At 52.0% G+C, this 14,939-nt stretch overlaps 1 protein-coding gene across 3 annotated transcripts in view; it reads left to right on the top strand.

The window, feature by feature from the left end:
* The window catches only part of ALAS1 (5'-aminolevulinate synthase 1), a 43,793-nt gene extending 36,720 nt beyond the window's left edge, over positions 1–7,073 (top strand). For all 3 annotated transcript variants that reach the window (XM_078661883.1, XM_078661885.1, XM_078661884.1), the window contains exons 9-11: positions 2,439–2,707; positions 3,458–3,620; positions 6,776–7,073. In XM_078661883.1, coding sequence (XP_078518009.1) covers positions 2,439–2,707; positions 3,458–3,620; positions 6,776–6,936 — 593 coding nt within the window. In that variant the 3' untranslated portion in view covers positions 6,937–7,073. The remainder of the gene's footprint in view (positions 1–2,438; positions 2,708–3,457; positions 3,621–6,775) is intronic.
* Positions 7,074–14,939: the final 7,866 nt, after the last annotated feature.

Below are 14,939 nucleotides of genomic sequence, written 5' to 3'. Positions count from 1 at the left end.
TGTGCTGTTTTCAGCAGTTTTACTATGTTCCGCCTCATGAAGTTTGCAAACACTGGGTTGTTACAAGAGCTGTGATGCACTATATTGTACATTGTGTTCCTTCGACTGCTCTCAGTGACTGTGGCCTGTCTAGAATGGAAGCGTTCACTTGCTTTGCTGCACCAATGAGCGCTGCACGATCAACAAGGGTTTATTACAATGATCCTTTCTTAGGTGGAGAAGTGTGGCTCACTGGTTAGAGCGGCAGACTCTGAAGCAGAGATCAGGCCCGGGACCAGGGTTCAAGTCCCGACGCGGCAGGGTCTTGAGCTCAATGTCCGCGGACTGGATAATTCTCGCCTCGGTGCCTATTCTAATCATGGGTCCCACTCTGCAACTCTGGGCAATAGCTTGCTTAATCTCCACAACGTCCCCAACAGCGCTGGGATGCCTGGCCTCACCTTGGGGATGCCCAGGAGGGGCATCTCGCATGGAGAGCCAGGAAGGGTTCCACAGCGTTATACAGCGCCGGGACGCCTCGTTGGGGCAGCTGTGCGCTTTACAAAATACACTACATTTACATTTAGAGGCAGCACGCTTTACACATGGCTGTAAAAAAACAGCAGAATTATGAGAGCTAAGAGACTGCCGTGTAGTTCCCACTAATCCATAGGATCTGCGCATTTGTGGACAACAAACTTAGGGTGCAGTGCCTAGACTGATTCTAAGCACCCCAAAGGGTATGTTGGCCTAAAGACCAGCTAGCTCAGTGCCACCACAAGCCCCCCCCTAACCCAAACGGGGAGCAGGAGGGGTTTCTGGCAACCACTGAACATGAAAACCCTGACCCCTCCTGGATCGTGGAAGCCGATCTAGAACCGTTTCGCCCGGTCACGCGTGGGCTCTTGTTCTCAGAGGAGTATACAAAGAATGTACAAAGGGACGGACGTTCTTCAATATATTTATTGAATCAAATGTATTCTTGTATAAAATACATGTGCTGCGATAATCAGTGGACCGAAGCCGATGAAGGTGATTACGAGCACCAGAAGAGTAAACGGCAGGTATAGGTCTACTGTGGTGCTAAGACAGTGTGCATATATGTGGGCATATGATACAAGGTGGTACTCGAGAGTACTCCAACTATGCAATCCCTACCTACCGTATATGTGCGTCTCGAGTGTATGCGGGTGTAGAGCCAAGAATGCCCCCACGGGGTGATCCAACCCCATTACCCGGTGGGACAGAATGTAGGATCCCATCTTGGTCACAAACTGGACACCCCTCTCGGAGATGTTGGGCAGCTGCTTAACGAAGCGTCAGCCCGCAGGGACCCCTGGATGTCAGCAGAAGCGTCTTCTCTGGCTAACCCCCGGAAATTCACATTAATTTATAATCAAAAGCGTCCTTGTGACGTTTATACATATTATCACTGTTCTGGGTTTGCAGACAGCCCTGTCGCCCCGTGGATGAAGATAGATCGACATAGTACAGCGTGCAAGGCCTCGTGTTCGAGGTATCCCAATAATGTTGCGCAAAGCCAGATGTATAAGCAAAGCAGTTTCAGAGAAACAAATCCAACATAGTCATGCACGCGAATATGTGCAAATGGTGACAATAAGATGTTATTGTGCAGAAAGAGGACAATGTTTGAAAATGTGCAGCGTTGCTTCATGGGCCTAACCCGGGCACATAACAAGATCTGAACTTTTCTTTCATTCGAAATATGTATATTGTATAAACCTTTTACGTTCTGATGTGGCTGTCACCCGGTGTACCGGTCACAGCTGTCGCCCGGTGTGCAAGTGTAATGTAATAAAATATATACATGGTCTGTTACAGACTCTAATCATAACCACAAATGTACAGGAAAAAACAAGTAACGATGTATGAAGTAGAAATATGAGAGAAACTGGGGCAACAAGCTGAAAAAGCAGTACTGAAACAATTCTGTTCCCGTAACAAAGTTTAACAGAATGTTAGGGTTACTCAGAGGTGTGATGGTAAAAGCCAGCAATGAGTGAGTCAAAGTAACAGGCATTCAAGGAAGCAGAAGTTAGTGATGGACAAGAAGGCCTGAATCCAGGTGAGGCAGTCGGAGGAAGTGAAAGAGAGATTGGGAGTAGTTGCTGGAACTGCGTCCAATGTAAAAGGTCTGGTTTTCAGCATCTGCCTCGCCTGGGTGCTGATGAATGTGGTGGTCCGTATGGACCCCTCCCATGCACCCCTCCTCCACGCTGCTGCCCTTCTAGATTCGGGCAGTAGTGTGGGGGTACCTGGATCCGACACCGTGTGCTGCGCGTGCAGTTCTTGATTTTAATCCACTGAGAACTTGTCTTAGCCTGACCATAACTTCAATAAAATGCTTCTGTGGGAATGTGAATCCTGCTGACTTGCCGATTCCAGCAACTTGGATAAAACCCAAAGTCTGAAACCTTTATCTGTTTCTCCATTTTCAGGCAAAGCGTTTGGATGTGTTGGCGGCTACGTGGCCAGCACCAGCTCCTTGATCGACACTGTCCGTTCCTACGCCGCTGGCTTCATCTTCACCACCTCGCTGCCACCCATGCTCCTGGCGGGAGCCATGGAGTCTGTCCGGACGCTGAAGAGTGCGGAAGGCCAAGCTCTACGTCGCCAGCATCAGCGCAACGTCAAACTCCTGCGCCAGATGTTGATGGACGCAGGCTTCCCCGTCGTGCACTGTCCTAGTCACATCATTCCCATCAGGGTAACCTTCAGTCACGCATTATTTTGTGAACTCTTGTTTTAATATTTATTTGAGTTTTCTGGATACAGTTTGTTCTCATTTCCTCTCCTCCTGGTTGAAGGTCGTAAAACATGTATGTTTTGTTCTTCGGTCACCTTAGCAGCTTCTTTTATCCTATCAAACAAGTTGCATTGATCATGAATTTAGATGGTCACCCTCGTCCTTGTACGGTGATCGACCGGGTGCTTAAGGGCAGGCTTGATTTTAGGAGATGCCTGGCTTCAAGACCCATGTTCACTTATTGTTTAGTTTGCCTTTTTGGTAAAGAGGATGGGTGAAATACAGAACAATAGACGTGGGATGGAACCTATGTCCTAGTCATCGAAAGCTTTACGTACTGCTCCTTGCTGGGTGGGGGGGGCCTATGTCCTGGTTATTGAAAGCTCTATGGTCTGCGCCTTGCTTGGGGTGGGGTGGGACCTGTGTCCTGGTCACTGAAGGCTCTATGGCCTGCGCCCCTCCTCCAGAGCATTGGGAACCAGCAGATCGCTGGGGTCCTGGGTGGGCTGTGAAGAGCTCCTTTATGTTGCTGGTCCACTGTGACATGTGGAGTCAAAATGTCAGCAACCCTCCATGTTTACCGTTGTGAAAAGTGTATTGTGCAGATACGAACTCCATCTTCAGGGGGCGGGAGGGCGAGCCGGGTGACTGTGTGATCAAATAACAGAAGGATGCCCGGTAAGGTTGCTGATTATGTTTTTTGTGATGTAGGTTGCAGATGCTGCTAAAAATACCGAAATCTGTGATAAACTGATGAGCAACCACAACATCTACGTCCAAGCGATCAATTATCCCACCGTTCCTCGTGGAGAAGAGCTCCTGCGGATCGCCCCCACTCCTCACCACACCCCTCAGATGATGGGTTATTTCCTTGGTAAGTTAACTCCAATAAATCACCCAGAAATCGTTTGTTCTTTCTTGGTCATTTTAGCGCTGCAGTTTGATTTATTTCTTTTTTGCTTGGTTCTTGTACCTGAGAGACCTAGGTTTGTTGTTTAGCATGGCCCCTGCCTTGACCTCTGCACTCTCCTGGCAGCAGCCTGGTGAGCCCTGTCCTTTGAATTACCATCACTCTGGGCTTGTGAATGGAGGTTCAATCATTTGCATTGCCTGGGGGGGGGCACAGAGTTAGTCGTTTCTCTACACTGTTGTCTGAGTCCTCGCATCCATGAGTTCAAGGCTGGTGTGGGCCCTGCCTGTGTTCAACGAGCACAGACTCCACTCTGGAAAATGTTGTGAAACTCACTAAATGCTAACATTCTGCTCGTAGCCTCTGTGGCTATAGATACACATGCTCTGCATAATTGAGCCATCTAGTGTTGGGTTTGGACTGTTTTTCTTCGAAGAAGTCTTTCGAGTCACGAGGCATTGGCGACTCCTCCACTGTTAGTGAACGCACGGGTACATGGTTATTGTTTTTCTTCTACGTCGGGTTGGAGCGTGTATCTACGTTGCACCTGGTCTCGATGTTGAACGTCTGAGTGCCGGGACACATTGTTTCACTTCCAGTCACCGAGAAGAGTTCTACTCCGAGGTTCATTCTGTCTTCCTCTTTATTGCTTGACCCACTTCGAGCATCGTGGTTGAAGACTGGACCTCGAGGTGTCCTGCCCTTTGGAGCCCACACGCTCCTTGGCGGCTCTGGAGAATGAAGAAGCGTAGAGGGTGATGAAATGGACTCCTTTCAAGAGATGGCATCTGGACCGATGAAACTTCCCTTAGACCGACCTCCACATCTTCTCAAATGTATCCACCGCTCCCAAGAGGTGGACACCTCCTGTGACTCCAGCTTCACCTTCAGGAGCAAGTAGATCCATAGGCACGGAGATGGGTGCAGGGCCCACTACAAAATTTAGAAGCACACTTCGAAGAGGAAGAATATGATGAGCTGCCCGATGTACCGCCCGTCAGCTAAGCCCAGAAATAATCGGCTCTGATTTCTCAGAGCCGGAAGAGGAGGAAATCCAAAAGGAAGAAGTAACACTCGAAGACACCCAGCAGTGGTGGAACAGCGACAACCTGTAGCGGGGCTGGCCTCTCGCAGGCCGATTCCACAAGTGACCGTCACCACAGACTCATCACTCACCAGGTTGGAGGCTCATCGAGACCTCATGAAAGTCTAGATTCTGTGGCTGCCTCAACAATGGAGTCTCCACATCAGTCCTGTGGAACTCTTAGCCACACATCGAGCCCTTAAAGCTTATCTCCAGTACATAAAGGGCAAAGCAGTCCTCGTGTGGACAAACGTGTCCGCCATGTTTTACCAGCGTAACCAAAGTGGCGCACACCCTCCTCGATGGTTGGCACTAGCACAGCAAATGTGGCACTGGCCGGTCCACCACAAGGTGCAGCTCCTAGCCGAGTACCTCCCATGGGTGGACAGCGACTTTGTAGACCTCCATAGCAGCCTACATACCCTATGTGTGATTGGCTGCACTTTATAGATGTTGATTGACACAGGACCTGCAAGAAGTCCACGAGTGGGAACTCCACCCATAAGTACTAACCTCTTACTGTCATCAGTGAGGTCACAGTAATGACCCTCTTTGCCACTTGCAAAATGCCTAAACCTCCTCTGCAGGTTTCCACATCTTTGCATGCTGTTTTCCTCTTCTCCCACTTCTACTGAGTGTGGTGAGAGAACCGTGGCAAACATCCCTCACCCTCATCCTGCATGGGCCACACAATCATTCTCAACCCTTCTAGAGGTATCTGATGTCTCACATGAGAAGCTCCCCAACAGGCCGCACCTGCGACGGAACCATGGCAGAGTCAGGCACTGAGACTCCAGGCATCTCAACCTAGTGAACTCACTCCAGAGTCTTTAGTTTGGTTACCTTAACTTGCACCAAGAGTGTAAGGAGATCCTAACGGAAGCCCTTGGGCCCACCTTGCACACTTGCGAAGCCACTACACGGAAGAGGTTCACGCACTATTGTACCTCGCACTGCCTAAACCCTCTCACAACAGCGGTCCAAGACTTCACTTGTTACCTTTTACATTTGTAAAAATCTAAACTGGAGTGTGAAATTCCTGTTTTTTTTTTTTTTGTTCTTTTTTGTGGAGGAAGGGGAAGGTTGAAATCACTTGAACTGCAACCAAAGGTGTGACCTGAGGTGTTCACTGTAAGAAAGCTATGAGGGCCGCTTCAGCAGTTCATGCTTTATCTAACTTGTTACTGGTGGCCCTTCCGTTACAGAGGTCTGTGGTCGCCCTGGACGAGGTGATCTCCGTATGTCTATATGGCCCTAGACTTGGCTTTGCCACCTGCCCAGGTGCAGTGCTCGCACTTTGCTGAAGTTTTGACATACATAGGACTGTTCTCTACCTCCTGGTTGAGGTCTGAGTGGTTGTGTGAACTGCCCCGGACTCGACTGAAGTTTTGGGGGCCTCTGAATCCCTCTAGGTTCTGGGTTAGGATGAGGTGAGTAGTCTGAGAAGCGACCTTCATCAGCACATTTGCATTTATTTTCAAGAACAAACCAGGCCTCCCCGAAGAGCTGAACGAAAGTTAGGAAGACCGCAAGCAAGTGCAAAGGAATCTGGTCCCGGTGTGTGAGGGTGGGACGGGAAAGGGGTTGGAAGCGGTCAGAAGTGAGACCATACAGCTGCTTCTTAGGTGAGACTGCACTCCGAAGGGGCTTAACGCGGCCATGGTCGGATGGTCAACTGCTCACCAGCGCCTGGCAGGGCCAGTGTGTGTGGCACGGTCGGTCCTGAAGCCATAGCAAGGGTTAGGACTACTACAATCTGATGTTGTAAAGCAGATAAGAACTGTGTGTCTTTATAGAGATGAATGGATTGGATTCAGAATAGGACTGGGCTTGTTTTTTTTTGTTTTGAAATGGTTAACCCTCAAAATTGTGGTTGTTCACTTTGAAGGACAGTCGATGCCTGTGTTTCTGCAGCATCAGACTTGGTCTGCCTGAAACCCTGTTTGAATCAAGTTTACTTTTATAAATGTATTAAGCACGTACACATTGTTGAACCAAAGGGCACGCTTATGATCGCTCCACCTTTATTTGACAGAAAACCTACAGCACACCTGGGAGAGTGTGGGACTGCCCCTGAAGCCCCACTCCTCCGCGGAGTGCAACTTCTGCCTGCGACCCCTGCATTTCGAGGTGATGAGCGAGCGGGAGAGGTCTTACTTCAGCGGCATGAGCAGGATGGTGTCCGTGCAGAGCTGAGTCACCCCACACCCCACACTTCGCCACAGTCCTTTCCACAGAAACCAGTCTCTTAAGACATATTTTAAATAGTTTATCAAATAATGAATACACTGGTCGACCAAAAAAGAAATGTGGAAATAAATTCCTGATCTACATTGTGGTGTTTTTCTGTTGTATCATGTGATGTGTGTAGAGGAGGAGGTGTTTGAAAGGGTGTGAAGCCGGTATCTGAGGACCCAGCATTGCTGTCAGTTGGACGCGTGCTGTGTATGGATGCGCGAGGAGGTCTTTGAACGGAGGTGAAGCGAGTGCCCGAGGACCCAGCATCACTGTCAATTGGATGCGTGCAGTGCATGGATGTGCGAGGAGGTGGAGGGTGTAGAGGAGGAGGTCTTTGGTGGTGAAGCGAGTGCCCGAGGACCTGGCATCACTGTCAGTTGGATGCGTGCTGTGTATGGATGCGCGAGGTGGTGACGGGTGTAGAGTAGGAAGACTTTGGATGGTGGTGAAGCGAGTGCCTGAAGAACCAGCATTGCTGTCACTAGGGCGCACGCTGTGTATGGATGTGCGAAGAGGTGGAGGGTGTAGAGTAGGAGGTCTTTGAATGGTGGTGAAGCGAGTGCCTGAAGAACCAGCATTTCTTGTCCCTTGGACGTGTGCTGTGTATGGATGCACAAGGAGGTCTTTGAACGGAGGTGAAGCGAGTGCCTGAGGACCTGGCATCACTCTCAGTTGGATGCGTGCTGTGTATGGATGCACGAGGAGGTGGGAGGTGTAAAGGAGGAGGTCTTTGAATGGTGGTGAAGCGAGTGCCTGAGGACCCAGCATTGCTGTCACTTGAACACATCCTGTTCTGAGTGCGCGGGCAGTGGTAGATGTAGAGATGGATGTCTTTGAATGGTGGTGAAACGATTGCCTGAGGACCCAGCATTGCTGTCACTTGGACGCCTGCTGTGTACGGGTGAGCGGGCGATGGTGGGTGTAGAGGAGGAGGTCTTTGAATGGTGGTGAAGCTAGTGCCTGGGGACCCAGCATTGCTGCACGTGGACGCGTGCTGTGTATGGATGCACGAGGAGGTGGAGGGTGTAGAGGAGGAGGTCTTTGAATGGTGAAGCGAGTGCCTGAGGACTCCGCATTGCTGTCACTTGGACGCATGCTGTGTATGGATGCGCGGGCGGTAGTGGGTGTAGAGTAGGAGGTCTTTGGTGGTGAAGCGAGTGCCTGAGGATCCAGCATTGCTGTCACTTGGACGCGTGCGGTGTATGGATGCGCGGGCGGTAGTGGGTGTAGAGTAGGAGGTCTTTGGTGGTGAAGGGAGTGCCTGAGGACTCCGCATTGCTGTCCCTTGGATGCGTGCTGTGTATGGATGTGCGAGGTGGTGGAGGGTGTAGAGTAGGAGGTCTTTGGTGGTGAAGCGAGTGCCTGAGGACTCCGCATTGATGTCACTTGGATGCGGGCTGTGCATGGGTGAGCGGGCGGTGGTGGGTGTAGAGTAGGAGGTCTTTGGTGGTGAAGCGAGTGCCTGAGGACTCGGCATTGATGTCACTGGACGCGGGCTGTGCATGGGTGAGCGGGCGGTGGTGGGTGTAGAGAAGGAGGTCTTTGAACGGAGGTGAAGCGAGTGCCTGCGGACCCAGCATTGCTGTCACTTGGACACGGGCTGTGTATGGGTGAGCGGGCGGTGGTGGGTGTAGAGTAGGAGGTCTTTGGTGGTGAAGCGAGTGCCTGAGGACTCCGCATTGATGTCACTTGGACGCATGCTGTGCATGGGTGAGCGGGCGGTGGTGGGTGTAGAGTGGGAGGTCTTTGAATGGTGGTGAAGCGAGTGCCCGAGGACCCAGCATTGCTGTCACTTGGGGCGTGTGCTGTGTATGGATGCGCGAGGGTGTCGAGTAGGAGGTCTTTGAATGGTGAAGCGAATGCCTGAGGACCCAGCATTGCTGTCAGTGAAACAAGTTCTATGTATGGGTGTGTGGGGGGCTGGGGAGACAACGACTTGGATAGGGGGTGAAACCGGCATCCGATCACCCCGCATTGCTGTCTGCCCACTCTGTGCAGGAAGTACCATTCTATGAGTGAAGGCCCGGCTGCCCAAAGTTGGATTTTATAATTATTCATAGACTTAGTTCACAGGAACTAGAGCCAGAGTTCCCTGAAGTCTTTGTATCATTCCGCCTCATTTTGCCATGCGTGGGGAACTATTGTATTTCTCAAAAGTAAGCTCCATTGTCACCCCTTAAATCCTTTGCTCCTAAATGCATTGTAGCCATACATCAATCATTTGTTCTTCTACTTTCCACCACAGCAATCTTTAAAAAAAAAATATATGTTTTATCCTGTCTTTAAATACAAGACAAGCCTACTGAGTTTGCCACTGCTTGTTCGTTGGGGTCTCCACTCTGGCACCCAGTGCTCCCCCCGACAGCTGCTTTAAGTGAATAAGCTAAATCCAACTTCAACTTTTGTGAAAAACAGATCTATTGAAAATGTTTTTTTTTGTTCGAAGTTGTCTTGTTTCATACGTGTCAGATGTCAGCTGGGGCCGTGTATTCAGTGCAGATTATAAAAGCACCAGCCCGGGGCGTTTCTAGACACGAGGTCTGCAGATCTGGCCTCCATCCCAGAATGCACCGGGGTTACATGGGGATAAGAGATGCTGTCCCGGATGCCGCGCCTTGAGGCCCCGGACACTGTCCCTTGCTGTCCCCCGGACACTGTCCCTTGCTGTCCCCCGGACACTGTCCCTTGCTGTCCCCCGGACACTGTCCCTTGCTGTCCCCCGGACACTGTCCCTTGCTGTCCCCCGGACACTGTCCCTTGCTGTCCCCCGGACACTGTCCCTTGCTGTCCCCCGGACACTGTCCCTTGCTGTCCCCCGGACACTGTCCCTTGCTGTCCCCCGGACACTGTCCCTTGCTGTCCCCCGGCACTGTCCCTTGCTGTCCCCTGGCACTGTCCCATGCACTGTCCTAGTGCCAGCTTTTTTGTTTTAAAAACTGCAGGGACAGAGCAGACTGAGATAGGAAGTTTCATTCTAATGACGTCCATCCGTTGATGGCAGAGGGAGGGTGATGTGCACAGCGAAGAGGATAGAACTTCACAGAAAAACTACCAAGAACTGAAATAACTTTACAATCTAAGAAAAATATGACCAGAATGACTCAAAGGAAAAATCGATTTTTGACCATGTTTCAGTGAAATAATTAATTCACCCTCTATGTTGGGGCAAAAGGAGAAGTGCGAGCAGAGGAGGGATAAAGGAAGAGACTGAGATAAAAGGAAATAAGAGACGGAGTGGAGAGTAGAGACAGACTGAGAGGGGAGAGTAAAGAGGGAGAAATGATTGAGGAGAGAAGAAAGGAAAATAGGCTAGAGGGGAGGGATTATAGATGAGCACATTGATGGAACGGGAGGGGAAGAAAGGAGAATAAAACGACCACGGAAAATATGAAGTGAGGACAGACCAGTGCGAATGCCCGCTTGAATGGTGCACGGACTCGGTCAAATACCTGGGGATTCACGTACACCTAGACACTGCCCAGATCATCCGCTTAAATGATGGGCAGGCTATAGGCACACTTGAAACACAGCTGCAAAGATGGCTGCGATGGCCTTTATCGATTGCGGGGCGTGTGGCGATCCTAAAGATAGTGGTACTTCCCAAATTCTTATACCTATTTAACAATATCGCCATAACCCTCACAAACGTTGCGCTCCCATCTTACGCGATTGGTCTGGGGAGGGGGCAGGCACGGGATTGGTGGCAAGTGCTCACCCTACCATATGACAGAGTGGGTACGGTGTCCCAGAGTTGCAATGGTTCTATCTGGTGGCCCAGGGTTGCTACGCCCATGCGTGGTTTCATCCAGACGCCAGGATACCATTTCTTCGGCCTGAGGCTTACTTTGTTTGGCCGGAGCATTTATCCACTGTCCTGGCTAAGGGCGTCCCTAGAGAACCCCACGACATACAAACTGTCTCCACTACAAGTTGGGCATGGGATAAATTGAGGTGGTTAACCGGCGCCACGACTTTATATTCCTCCTCCCTACCCATTCCAAACACTCGCTGGTTGCCGATAACGGGTGAACGACTGCTACAGCGCACCTTGACCACGTTTGGTATTTCCAAACTGGGTGATTTATATCCAGAGGGCCACGTATTCTTGCTTGTGGAAGATGCCCGTTTCCAAGACTGCAGCTTTATGGATAGTTTTGTTCTAGGTCGCATTCGGTCGGCTTTGCACGCCGTACTGCCTAAGTTCCCGATCGAACAACAGTTGTTCCCCCCCCCCCCCCTTACGTTGATGATTGCGAGCACAAGCAGTGCGCATCTAATTTCTAAATTGTATAAAACGTGCTAGTATGCGGCCTGTAAACAACAACAAGGTCCGCACTGATTGGGAGATAGACCTGGGCCGCCCAATTACCAATGGTCTGTGGCCATTGAGTTGTGCAGTCACGAAAGAAGTCTCACACAACAGCCGGCACAAACTTTGTCATTTAAAATTTTGACGCAGAGTGTAAGAACTGGGCCCACCAGATCTCCGGGGGGGTAGCTTGGCTCGAGCAGGAAGGCAGCCAGGGGCTTACGTGTAAAGCAGCTACTCAACACACTCATCCACTGAGACAAGAAGTGGCCGCAAAAATGGATACCACACCAGTACTTGTGATTGAAAATCAAGATCTTTTATATAGGCTTTAGTTCAAGGCAATTCAGGCGTTAGCATTTCATTAGCATCTCATTAAAGTACTTCATTAAAGCATTTCAGTAAGTATTTTCAGTAAAGTAGAAAACATCAAATAACACAGCCTGGCGCGTTATACTCTTCCGCAGGCTAAGCGGGTACTTTCATAAACCATGGACTAGTATTCAAGACGCAGAAATAAACCTTTCCTCTTGTAAATATCAACAATTCAGTAACCAAAGTTAGATCATCAAAATAGTATTGGAATAAATCACTAGGAATCAGAGGTTAACTCCATCAGGAACCGTAGAAGCCCGCCCCTGCAAGAAATTCAGTACAGGGAAAAAGATCACCACTTCATCAGCAGGCTTGAAAACATATAAGCAGGCATGAGCAGTACAGGCAGCATAAGACAGCCACCATGCACCACCAATCAATGACCTGAACGATCTTATCACCCAGTGGGCCGGAAACAGTTAATTCAGAATAGCCTGCTCTCCAGGCATGCACAGTTATTTGGCCCCCAGCACTCCTGATGCTTAAATCAGGCCTCTCGACTACTTGAGGCTCAATGGGGCCAACAGGGCCCAGTCACAGTGTCCCCGGGGGAGGGGCGAACTCTGGGCCAAATACCGGCCTTCCGCCCTCCTCCCCTGGGGGTTAGCTTAGGTTTTCGGCCCTCAGGGGCCCTTGCGATGGTACGCTGCGGGATGGGGAGGGCTTCGGCCCTCTGGCAGGCCTAGCAGGCGAAAGGGGGCAGGCGGAGTGGCTCCGGTCCCTCTGGAGACTCGTGGCCCGGGGAGGTGCAGGTAGCCAGTGCGGGGCACCGGCGCTGGGAACGAGGGACTTCTCTTGTGGGGTAAATCAGAGGGGGCTCTCCTGCTGTCACCACCAATCAGGGGCTGTCACCACCAATCAGGACGCCCGCCTCGAGGGCGCACCAGCCAGGACCAATGGCTGCACGGCGCTTGTAGGGGCGGGGCGGAGGAGCTACCCTGTCACGTGGGGCGGGAGCTGGCTTCCGGCCTACCGCGGCCTGACTGGATTCCGCGCTGACAGGATTTGGCTAGGCCCGGGGACAGGGGCCTCCAGTCATGACCCAGCTGGATCGATGTTCACGGCGGCGGCCTCCACAGAGCTCCGGAGGCCGGTGCAAGGAGGGCAGAGTCTCTGGTCGGGCGCGGCCCACGCGCACACAGCCGCGGCCCTCTCCTGACACCGACGGCCGCCTGGGGGCAATTTCGGCGCTTCACTAGGTGCTACAGGTAAGCGCTTGAAGGGGGCGCTACGGCGCTCCTCGGGGGGGACCCAGCGCCGAGGGGATTTCACAGCGCTACGGGGCAGGGTCAGTCAATGCTCCCACGGGGCAATCAGCGCTCGTTGCAGGCAGGGTAAAGAAGGCACCCTCAACAGGACAGACAGTCTCAGATACAGTGCTGGACAGGGGGAGCAGGAAATAGTGCTTTTCACACAGTTCAGCAGGGACTGCAGGCAGAATGGACAGCAGAGCAGCTCAGTCAGGGGGGAGACAGGTGGGGCAAGGTGGGCCCACTGCAGGCAGGGGGGGCGCAGGGGAGCACAGTCCAGTACCTGGTCGATTCCCCCAGCAGTCTCTGGGTAAAGCAAGTAGTCTTCTTGGCGCTTGGATGGTTCTGCGCCCTTAGGTGATGGTTTCTTGAAGAGAGTGGGGAGGGGTGAGTTGGAGGCTGGATGAGTTTTCCTCAGTCACTGCAGATGGACCCTGGGGTTCCCTACCGCTGGGCCAGATCAGGGGGCTAGGCTAGGACACCTCACTCTGCTTAAGAGGCAGCACCTAAATCCTGTCACTCCCAGTAGCATAGGTTCCTAACTAGACCCTCCCTCCTAAATCTCCTGCGTGGGTTCCCCAGGTCAGTGATGCCCCAACTGACTAGAAAAAGTTCCCTCCCTTGCCTAAGTATGCCCAGGTCCGGTGACCACTCTCGAAGGCGGCAAAAATCAACTCCGCCTTTCTTCTGGAAGGTTCCAGGAGCTTCCCCACTCTACCTATGGACAGGGGATGGGAGGCTGGCATTGCAACATTGTATGGGGATCCAGCCAGCTCCTGGCAGCTTGGGTGCTACACTAAAAAGACCACGCTGCAGTAGCAGGGGCCAGTGGCAGCCATATTTAGAGTAGAGAGCACCTGCACCATAACATGGATTAGCCATGAAAAGGTGCCCGAAGACCTAAGGGCCAACAAAAAGAAGGTGGGAAAAATGAGACCAGGGCGAAAAAAACACAGGGAAAGACCACACTAGGGCTGACAGGCCTAACATGCGCCCCCCCCCCCCCCCCCCCCCCAGCCGAAAGAGGGGAGAACTACCCAACCTCTAGGGAGTTCTCGTCGCTAAGGCGGAAAAAACGGGAGAGACCGTCTGCATTGGCGTGGTCAGCTCCGGGCCGATGTTCCACCCTAAAGTCCATCCCCTGTAGGGAAATGGACCACCTTAGCAACTTGGGATTTTCGCCTCATCTGCATGAGCCAGCGAAGGGGTCGGTGGTCGGTCTGAATTAGGAAGTGAGAGCCAAAAAGGCATGGCCTCAGCTTCTTCAAGGCCCAGACCACAGCGAAGGCTTCTCGCTCGATGGTACTCCATCGCTGTTCCCGAGGGAGGAGTCTTCTGGATATAAAGGCCACAGGTTGGTCTTGGCCGTCATCGTTGAGTTGCGACAGCACGGCTCCTATGCCATGATCTGAGGCATCTGTCTGCACGATGAATTCTTTTTGGAAGTCCGGAGTGGCCAGCACCGGAGCGGTGCGCATTGCGCGCTTCAGTGTTTGAAATGCCTCCTGGCAAGCAGCCGTCCAGATGCATGGCTGCTTTTTGGACGTCAACTCGGTCAAGGGGGCCACGATGGTGCCATATCCCTTGACGAACCTGCGGTAATAGCCAGTGAGGCCGAGGAAAGCTCGGACCTCAGTCTGAGTCTTGGGGGACTCCCAGGCCATGATGGTTTCAATTTTGGCCTGGAGGGGTTGCACCTTACCCCCGCCCACCAGGTGTCCCAGGTACACGACAGATCCCTGTCCAATCTGGCACTTGCTAGCCTTAATAGTCAGGCCAGCACGTTGCAACGCCCGCAGCACCTACTGGAGATGCTGCAGATGGTCCTCCCAGGTGCTACTGAAGACAGCTATGTCATCCAGGTACGCCGCTGAGAAGGACTCCAGGCCAGACAGCACCTGGTTCACCAACCGCTGGAAGGTGGCTGTAGCATTCTTGAGCCCGAAGGGCATCACTCGGAATTGGAAGTGGCCCTCGGGGGTGGGGAACGCTGTCTTCTCCTTTGCTCCATCGGCCATGGCAATCTG

This window comes from Lissotriton helveticus, chromosome 9 (genome assembly GCF_964261635.1).
Source record: "Lissotriton helveticus chromosome 9, aLisHel1.1, whole genome shotgun sequence".
Lineage (NCBI taxonomy): Eukaryota > Metazoa > Chordata > Amphibia > Caudata > Salamandridae > Lissotriton > Lissotriton helveticus.
The sequence above is the reverse complement of the archived record's forward strand: the minus strand, read 5'-3'. Positions and strand labels throughout refer to the sequence as shown.